The sequence below is a fragment of the Zingiber officinale genome, chromosome 2B, assembly GCF_018446385.1.
Source record: "Zingiber officinale cultivar Zhangliang chromosome 2B, Zo_v1.1, whole genome shotgun sequence".
In the NCBI taxonomy this organism is placed as follows: Eukaryota; Viridiplantae; Streptophyta; class Magnoliopsida; order Zingiberales; family Zingiberaceae; genus Zingiber; species Zingiber officinale.
In genome coordinates, this window is record NC_055989.1 from 84396452 (window position 1) to 84407124 (window position 10673).

The 10673-nt window shown below is 37.1% G+C and overlaps 1 protein-coding gene and 1 non-coding gene across 2 annotated transcripts; both read right to left on the reverse strand.

The window, feature by feature from the left end:
• Window positions 1–6605: 6605 nt before the first annotated feature.
• LOC122046129 (probable membrane-associated kinase regulator 4) lies at window positions 6606–8766 on the reverse strand. The gene has a single exon (XM_042606672.1). The coding sequence runs from the start codon at window positions 7483–7485 to the stop codon at window positions 6694–6696; it is 792 nt and encodes a 263-aa protein (XP_042462606.1). The 5' UTR covers window positions 7486–8766; the 3' UTR covers window positions 6606–6693.
• Window positions 8767–8957: 191 nt separating this feature from the next.
• TRNAF-GAA lies at window positions 8958–9030 on the reverse strand. The gene has a single exon. It is a non-coding gene; the product is annotated as a tRNA-Phe (tRNA).
• Between the last annotated feature and the right edge of the window lie 1643 nt (window positions 9031–10673).

Genomic DNA, 10673 nt, shown 5'->3' on the forward strand with positions numbered 1-10673 from the left:
GAAGGTGGCGTTCATGATCTCTAATATGCTTTTAGAGCTTGGAATTTGTTTATTTCAAGTATGTTCATAGTCATGGTCACGTTAAGGAACTTATGTATAGTTAACTTCAAAGAATTTATATTAATTTATATTGTTGTAAAGGCAATTATCTTTCCTTATGAAATGCTGGAAACTCATTTCATGGCAATTCATGAATTACCAAGTCACTTACCTTTTCTTGCAAAACTCTAGTGTATTTTTATACCTCCGGAAATTGAAAGTAACCATTTTCTTGCAAAACTACCTCCAGAAATTGTAAGAAATTATTTTTCCTAAATCACTTACCTTTTTTTCTTATAGGGCATAATTTGTTTGAAGCCATGATGTTTTTTTTCTTCCTGCATTAGTAAATTGATGAGTGATATACTTTATTATCTTATTCTATCTTAGCCACCATGCCCATCGACTAATGTATTATCATTGGTTCATGACATTCTTAGTGTTGAATTGGTATTTTGTCATCATTGCAAGTTGCAACACATGAAATCTTCCATTGCAATTTGCACAGATTTGTCAAGAAATGCAACAAAAAAAAAAGATTCTCCCATGGTTTGTTTGTCAGGTTACGTTTTTTCATAGTTCTCTCGTTTTGTTGCTTAGTCTTCTATGTTTTTTGAGACAAGCAAAGAGTTTGTGTTGTGATTCCACTATTGAAACTTTAGTAGCATAGCATGCTCCTCCCCTGCTCGTGCTTGCAAATTTATATGAATTTGGTAATAATTAACTTGGCAGTACTTTTGGAGATTGCTACTTTTGCATAAGGATGATAAATTTCTAATAATTTGTAGGAATGGTAACCTTAAAATTTGGAAAGTGACATGCCTTGACAACTTTTGAAGTACTGAAAGAACTTTTTTTTCTTGGTTGAGCTCCATTTAAGTTTTCCCTTTCCTTGTTCAGTTAAAAGGCTTTTCCTCTTTTTATAATCTTGTGTTGTTGATTTTTATTTTTTTAAAAAAATTTGTTGATAGCCTGTTATTGGTTTTAGTATGTGCAATATTAATGTCCAATTTAATATTGAAACTGCATAGGTATGCTTATCTTTATTGACAGAATTGAATTATTTCTTTACATATTCTTTATGTTGTGTAACATGCTTTACTGATTAATGTGTGTTGTTGTTTTTTGTTTTCATGATTAGCAGGATATCATTATGTCTTTTTTGGTGGGCACATGGACAAATTACTTTTGGGGGATTAATGAAGTCGACCACACAATACCATCTATTGGCTTTTTGTAAATGAATATATTTAGTTGCCTTTTTTGGGGGAATTCATGAAGCTAAGTATTAATTGATGACTTATGTATATTTTTAGATGTTAGTTGTTGGGTTTTTGTAAAATTTTTAATCAGAATATAATGTGATATAATTTTTGCAATACAATGATCATATTTTGAATAATATATTTTGAATAATATATTTTGTACAAATGTGTTTGATTGGATAGTAAAATTGTAATATCAATAATATATTGGTGAAAAAATAAGTGTTACTGTTAACCGGTAAAAGTGCTACATTTTAAAAATAAAACACAAATCTAAGTATTGCATATGTATCAATAAGTGATGCGTATAATAGGTGAAAAGTTTAATAAAAAGTGATGCATTTAATGAAAAAAGTGTTGTATTATTGGGTTAAAATAATTGTAAAAAGTGTTGCTATTAATAGAAAAAAGTGTTGCAATAGCTTAAGAGTAACAAAAAAAAAAGTGTTGTCGCTGGAAGAAAAAAGTGTTGCATATAGACAAGCGTTGCCTTTGGTATATATCACAACAGTTTAAGAAAGTGTTGCATAAAATGACAAAAGCGTTACATTATATTTAACATGACAGGACCTGATAAAATAGAATGAAAAACGTTACCTTAGGTATAATGCAACATTTATATGGCCAAAAACAATACTTTAGTGATGATGTCTTAGCCCCAATTTGTAGTAGCGCCATCTTCAGATTGACACCATCACATTACCAAACAAAATTAAGTCCATAATAAATAAATCAAACTAAGTTTAGACAACTATTTTAAAAGTTTGATTAATTTTAAGCTTCACTTAGCTTAGTTATCTTATTAAATAAATATGGCTCGGTTTTGATTACAATCCTACTTCTTTCACTTGTTCACAGAAACAACCAAAATGAAATCTTTGATCGCATTGGATTCGTGTTTGAGAAGTAAATACGCATCACAAAAGTTTGACTTTTTCCCACGAAAACAACAACAAGACGGCGACGACCGAATTTGGTGCGGAAGCTCCGCTTGCTTACACTCTGGTGCAATTTTGGAAGCAGAAAGCAAGTAGAAGTCGGCGTTGCTCGTGCTCTTCCTGGCCTCGGAGTCAACCACCCATTGGCTACTCTTCTTGTAGTAGACAATCGCTCCCTGGATCAAGCTCTCAGCGTTGGAGCTCGCGCTGCTACTCTGTCTTGGCGTTGACTTCCCGCCGCTGAACTCGCTCGAGAAGGACGACGGCTTGCTCCTGCTCTCGTCTTCCGACAAGATCGGATTTTGATGGCGCCTTAGGGCTTTGGAGGCTTCCAATTTCTCATTGGAGGGTCAAGATCTGTGGAACAGGGATCTGAAGTAAAATCTTGAGGCATCGACTTTGAGCATATTCTATTCTTTTCTATTCCAGCTAGTTTGCATAATATAATAAAGTCAGATGTACTTTGTATTGATCCTTTCAATACCGACACTGAGGAAGTCTCACCCACAGCTTCTACTTGTTAGGATCGGTTGAGCTTGAGGGGGGGGGGGGGGGGGGGTGATGACTCACTTCGTTTTCTTGATCAATTTAATCTTTCACAGCAGACACTTGAAGGCAATGCTAACTCTTGTATTTACTTGGTATCCACCTCCTCAAGGAGGTGACTAGTCCAAGGATTCACACCACCGTCACCCTTCCACTATCAAACTTCTCCTTCTCGGACTAACACTGAAGGTGGAGAAACCTTACAAGACTTACAAGTCTCCCTTTCCAAGAGAAAAGATCACACTCACTACAATGAAGAAGAAAAGAAGGATTACAAACTTGAAATGCTTCTTCCTTGTGACGTGAAACTTGAAAACGTGAGGAAATGGAGAGCTTGATTTTCAATTCCTTGAGAGATCTTGAGCACTTCAAAGATTGATCACACAAGAGCAATAGAACAGTGTCTTTCTCTAAAATGTTGTGTTTCTTTTTCTTCCATCTCTTTTAAATGACGTGAAAACTAGCCGTTTCTCATATAATCGTCACCGTGAATCGATTGGGTTTATATCCCAATCGATTCACAAGTATCCGTTGGAGGCCATCGCGTCAAGATCAACGGTGCAGATTCTTTCATTTAACTCCAATCGATTGGGGGCAGTGCTTGAATCGATTCAGACATCTGCTCGTGAGATCGTAGGATCACAATGGCTCTGTGAATCGATCGACCGATCGATTGAGTAACTTCAATCGATCGGCTGATCGATTCAGGGGAAATCTGTGCTTCGCGCAGATATTCCCTGGATCGATCACTCGATCGATTGGATTACCCTGATCGATCGACTGATCGATCCAGAAGCATTCTGCGCTTTGCACAGAAGCTTCCTGGATCGATCGATCGATCGATTGGATTACCCCAATCGATTGGCTGATCGATCCAGAAGCATTCTGTGCTTCGCACAGAAGCTTCCTGGATCGATCGATTGGATTACCCCAATCGATCGGCTGATCGATCCAGAAGCATTCTGTGCTTCGCACAGAAGCTTCCTGGATCGGTCGATTGGATTACCCCAATCGATCGGCTGATCGATCCAGAAGCATTCTGTGCTTTGCGCAGAAATTTCCCGATCGATTGTCTTCCTTCCAATCGATCGGCTGATCGATTCAAAGGCATTCTGCCTCACAACCATATCTAAATCGATTTACCAATTGATTTTTGCTAAGTGAGCTTAACACGCATCCAACCTTCTGACTTGCAGGAACTTCTCTTGCCAAGAATCCGGTCCTCGACCTTCTTGGACTTCTCTTGCCTTGCATCCGGTCTTCTGACCTACAAGGACTCTTTTGCCAAGAATCCGGTCCTCGACCTTCTTGGACTTTTCTTGCATCCGGTCTTCCGACCTGCAAGAAACTTCTCCTGCAAACTCACAATGCATGTTAGATCCAACGTATTAACCTAAACTTAAACAATTGTCAACACATTGAAACTTCCAGGGCATGATTGCACCAACACTACTGGTAGCTCAATTGAATCCGTACTTTGGTTCCTGAGATATTAGCTCCACATGCTCCTCCTTCTGCCACTATCCAATCATCTCCTGAGGTTGCGGATGATCCTTCTCTCCACCGTCGTTAATCCACTCGTGTTCGTAAGTCTACTAAACTGCCAGATTTTGCTTACTCTTATTATTCTCATTTTTTTGCTTTATTTGTTGCATCTATTCATTGTCTTTTTAACCCTGTATCTTATAGAGAAGTTATTTGTAACTCACTTTGACAGAGTGCTATGGCTAAGGAACTAATTGCTATGCATTAAACTCATACATTGGATTTGGTTCCGTTGCCATCAGGAAAATATACTATTGGTTCTCGTTATGTATATAAGATCAAAACTAAATCTGATGGATCTATCGAGTGATACAAAGCTCATCTTGTTGCTAAAGGTTCTTCTCAGGAAACATTTGCTCCGGTTGCAAAAATGACGACTGTTCGTACTCTGACTGCTGTTGCTTCTGTTCGTCGATGGAGAATATCTCAGATGGATGTCAAGAATGCATTTCTAAATGGTGATCTTTATGAAGAAGTTTATATGACACCTCCTCCTGGTATTTCACATTAACCTTGTTAAGTTTACAGGCTTCGAAAAGCGCTTTATGGTCTCAAACAAGCATCCCTTGCTTGGTTTGAGAAGTTCTCTATAGTGATTACTTCTCTTGGTTTTCATCCTAGTTATCATGATTCAGCATTGTTTGTTAGATGTACGAGTGCATGTCATATTTTTTTATCATTATATATTGATGACATGATTATTACTAGTGATGACTCTGATGGAATTACTTCCCTGAAGTTTGAGTTGACTCATCATTTTGCTATGAAAGACTTGGGTACACTACACTACTTTTTGGGCATTGAGATTGCTTATTCCCAGAAAGGTTATCTTTTATCCTAGTCAAAGTATATATCTGATCTGTTTGATCATGCTCGTTTTATTGATAATAGAGTCGTTGATACTTCTATTGAGACTAATGCTCGATATTTTTCATCTGATGGTTCACCTTTGTTGGATCTTAGTTTATATACAGAACTATTGTTGGAAGCTTGGTTTATCTCATTATGACTCATCCAGAATATTGCGTATATTGTTCATGTGGTTAGTTAATTTGTTGCTGCACCAACTACAGTTCATTGGACTGCTATTCTTCGTATTCTCAGGTATCTTTGAGACACTTAATTTTAAAGTCTTTTATTTCCTTCTACTTCATCTTTTGAACTACGTGTATACTTTGATGCGGATTGGGCTGGCGATCCTACGGATCGTAAATCTACCACTGGCTTCTGCATTTTTCTTGATGATTCTCTCATTTCTTAGAAGAGTAAAAAGTAAGATATTATTTCTAGATCTTCCATAGAAGTTGAGTATTGTGCCATGACCTCAACTACTTGTGAGATAGTTTGATTGCGTTAGTTGCTTGCGGATATGAGTATTTTTCTTCATCAACCTACTCCGTTATATTATGATAATCAGAGTTCTATTCAAATTATATGTAATTCAGTTTTTCATGAGTAGATGAAACATATTGAAATTGATTGTAACGCTATTCGTCACCATCTTCAGATTGGCACAATCACATTGTCTTTTGTTCCTTCAAAACTATAGATTGTTGATATGTTTACTAAGTTACATTCTGCTTTACTCTTTCATTTCTTATCTGACAAACTGTCACTGCTTCTAGTTGTAGCATTGTGAGTTTAAGGAGGGATTTTTGATTATATATATTTATTTGTTTATAACTTTTAGGACAATTTGATCCTTTTTTCCTTTTATATTTAGAGTTTAGGATTTCTTAACTAAATTATATAAAGGCCTTATACTCTGTATTTTCAATCATCAATTTTGGATTCAATAATATGACTAATTTTTCTTTTTCTTAATCTTAATTTCTATATTATGATTAATTTAGTAGGAGTTTTTTTTATGTTCATTTAAAATACATTATTAAATAAGATCAATTAAATAAATAAATTTAAATAAATAAGTTTGAACACATATGTGTTCAGTTCGTGAATATTCGTGAACAACATTCATGGATAATGTTCAAAAATAACGTTCGTAAATAATGTTCATGAAACATGCTTATTAATAAAACTCTTATTAATATGTTAAATAAGTAGAATAAAATAAACAAATAACTTAAAATTATCAAATTCAATAATCAATTAAACAAAACAATCAACAAACTCGAATTAAGAGTTTGATAACATTTACACGTTTCAAGTTCAAGTCAAACTTAAATTGAGAGTTTGATAAATATAAACAAACAAAACTTAAATTAAAATTCAAACAAACTCAAACTCATAATAAATAAATCAAATTAAATTTAAACTATTTTGATTAATTTTAAGCTTCACTTAACTTAGTTATCTTATTAAATAAATATGGCTCGGTTTTATTTACAATCCTACTTCTTTCACTTGTTAACAGAAACAGCCAAAATGAAATTTTTGATCGCATTGGATTCGTGTTTGAGAAGTAAATACGCATCACAAAAGTTGTTCTTTTTTCCACGGGAACAACAGCAAGACGGCGGCGACCGAATCTGGTGCGGAAGCTCCGCTTGCTTACACTCCGGTGCAATTCTGGAAGCGGAAAGCAAGTAGAAGCCGTCGTTGCTCGTGGTCTTCCAGGCCTCGGAGTCAACCGCCCATTGGCTACTCTTCTTGCAGTAGGCAATCGCTCCCTGGATCAAGCTCTCGGCGTCGGAGCTCGCGCTGCTGCTCCGTCTCGGCGTTGACTTCCCACCGCTGAACTCGCTCGAGAAGGACGACGGCTTGCTCCTGCTCTCGTCTTCCGACAAGGTCGGATTTTGATGGCGCCTCAGGGCTTTGGAGGCTTCCAATTTCTCATTGGAGGGCCGAGATCTGTGGAACAGGGATCTGAAGTAAGATCTTGAGGCATCGACTTTGAGGCCGAGAGTGGCCTCCTTGATCTTCTTGGTCCAGGACTTCTTGGGGTTGAGCTCGCCGTTGGCGTTGCAGGAATGGTAGGCCGTTGCGACGGCGGCGGAGGTGTCGCGGAGGAGCTGTTCGAGCATTTGGAGGCGAGGGGGGAGGTGGAGGGGGAGGAGCTTACCCATGTAGAAGAGCTCGTCTGCGGGGGAGGGCAGGGGTGGATCATCGGCGGTCATGTGGAACTCGAACTCCGGCGAAGAGGAAACGATGTCGATGTCGATGTCGATGAAGTCTTCCTCCTCCATCTCCATGGATGTCGAACTCTGTTTGTTGTTCTCCCATTAATATCATGCCTTTAAAGGCATAGTGGACACATTGTCTCACTCTTTAAGCTTGGACTAAATCATAACTAAGAAGTAGATTAGGGAAATTTCCATTTTAGAGTTTGACTTAACAATGATAATAATCAGGATTTAAAGGACAATTTGAAACAAAAAATAATTAATGAATTTTAAAATACAAATTTGAAAGTTTTTGAACCTCAAGGCCCCAAACCTCTATCGTTGAGCTCCAAGAATGGATAATTAAGTTATTTATTGTTTAAATATTTAATAAGATACCAATATTATTGGCATTTGAATATACCTCGTTTTGCCTATACAATAAATAAATAAAAAATTATTGAAATATTATGGAAATATTCCTCGTTTTGTTTTCCAACATGATGCATTACGGTAGGTATCCGCCACCGCCACCGCGGCCGCCGCCAGCGTACTACTCCTCTGCTTCCGGCGTTTATCCGCCTCATGGCAACTACCCTCCTAACCCTGCGCCGTCTTACGATATTAGCTTTCTTAATCATGTAAAAATTTAATTAATCTTGGAGAATCCACATGTGATGCCAAGTAATTAATTTAACTGAAGGACACGGTGGTTCCTCTTCCATCGGATCGATGGCTGCCGGGGGAGCGGCAGCAGTTGCTGCTGCTTACGGAGCTCATCACCTTCTCTCTCAGGGCATAGTAAAGAACTTTTTCTTTTAGAAGATTGGACGATGTATAATTTTACATACTTCATTGTGCCTAATTAATAATCTTCTCTGCAGAAACATGTTCAATTTCTATTCACTTATTCAAATTGACTTGCATATGCTTGTGGACAAAGCTGGACAACTAGTACAGTAGTACTGCCTAACCACGCTTTCCTTGTTTGATCTTTACATGGCCGTGGCGGTGGTGTCGTCTATGGTGGTGGTGGTGGTGGTGACTACCGTGATGGTGGTGGCCGTGAGAGAGAAGGCGATGAGCTTCGGAAGAAGCAGCAGCAGCATAAGCAGCAGCAGCACCAGCAAAAACAGCGGCAATAGAAGCAGCAATAGCAGCGGCAGCAGCTGCCACCGCTCGCCCAGCAGAGGAGTAATATCCTGGCGTTGGCGTCGGTGGAGGAGGCGGATAACTACCGTAACGATTGACGTTGGAGGAGAAACCTTTGTTAGTGGTATTCGGTCCACCTCCCATGATCCGACTGCAAAGTTTTGTGCGAAGACGATGAAGCTAACTGGTGATCAGTGAAGAGGAAGAAGAAGATGCGGTGGAATATAAAGAGCGTGGTTTGGGAATTTTCCTGGACGAAGAAGGCCCACGTCAGCGAGCGCGCCGCGGGTCGTTGCTATGGTCCCATGGCGTGCGTCATAGACTTCGTCCCTAAGGAAGAACCAATTATAATTTTATTCATATTGTATTTTGTTGTTTCTGTGTAGAAAAAAAATGATCACCAAAAATAATGCGGTGAGCGTGGATCGAACACGCGACCTTCAGATCTTCAGTCTGACGCTCTCCCAACTGAGCTATCCCCGCTGTTGTCTTTGTTGTATTTTAATATATAAAATCTCATAAAAACTCTGTTTTTCTCCCATTAATGTTTAAAGCCATGGTGGGTTCATTGAGGCATTGTGTCGAACACGTCGTCTCGTTATCTAAGCTTGGACTAAATCGTAATTAAAGATGTAGATCAGCGAAATTCCCATTTTAGAGTTTGAATTAAAAATGTTAATAATCAAGGTTTAAAATATAAGAATTTTAAAGGACAATTTGAAGGGGAAAAAAAGATGATTAATTTTAAAAGACAAAAATTCTCAAATAGGCTCTATCTTTTATGTTATTTTTATTAAAAAATTGATTAAAAAAACATTTATATTTAAATTATGTAAAAATTCAAATACGGTATTATTTTTTTATAATTTTTAATGTGGAATATTATTCATTAAATTATTTAACGAAACAACTCGATGAAAAGAAATGCACTCATTTTTAAGTGTGTCAATGATCGTTAAGCTCAGTATCAAATTATTTGTTAAAAGTAATCTATTCCATATAATTTGAACACCAAACTCGAATCAATTGAAGATGCAGTTTGAGATTTGAAAGTTTTTGAAGCTCAAGCCCCCAAACCTCGATCGGTGAGCTCCAAGAACGGATAACTAAGCTATTCATTGTTTAAATATTTAATAAGATATAGATATTATTGGCATTTGAACTCTTATAGATGCCCATACAATAAGTAAAAAAGTTATTTATTGAAATATTTTGGAAATGAATGAAGGAGCTAGCTCCTCCCTGTTTGCATGCTTCACAGTTGGTCTTAAAATCGAAAGGTGAGGTGATGGGATGTAAGGAATTAAATTAGTTGCTTTTATTTAAAAGATTCAGGAGAATATCTATACAGGTTACCCTTTGTACGATGTTATTTTAATTTGTAGGCAAATTAGTGTCCCACGGTGTCTCCGTCAATTTATTCTTTTAATATAAAGAGATAAATCATGAATAATTATTAATTTTAGATAATCAAATAATATATTAGTAGTTGATAGTTTACCATTTGATAAACAAATTAGAGAAGAAGACTGTCTACCTTCAAAATTACTCATGCCGCTAAAAGTTTGAATTCCTCCTACACAAAAGAGGAGAAGAACATGCCTCAAGTACAGTACATGACTTGGGCAATTGTTCTTTAATGAGAATATTAGGTCATTAACTTGTCAAGTTTAAGCACTAATCCAAAATATTTAAGTTTAGATAAAGAGTAAGTCACTCATCTAAAACTTTAAAGCCTTTTTATTAAATCACAAGTTACGATCGAACCTTTGTGGCTACTAGCCTTTTTATTAGCAATTTGTGTTTAATATGTTTTCCTTTATTGGTGTAGGATGCATCATAGGTTTGATCTTGACAATAGGTTTAAGTCTTGTAATTTTCTAATATATAGATTGAGTTTGTAGGAAAGTCCTAGTTGAAGTTAGGTAAAGGAAGTCTTATTTGCGGTTAGGTAAGGAAGTCCTGGTCAGAAAAACTAGGCAGAAGTTTAGATAGATCGAGGACATCAGGTGGGAAGTTCTAGGAGTCGAGGATACCAAGCAGGAAGTCCTGGGGGTCGAAAACACCAGACGGAAGTCTAGATAGGTCGAGGGTTGAAGGTCTAGCAGAAAGTCCCGAGGATCAAG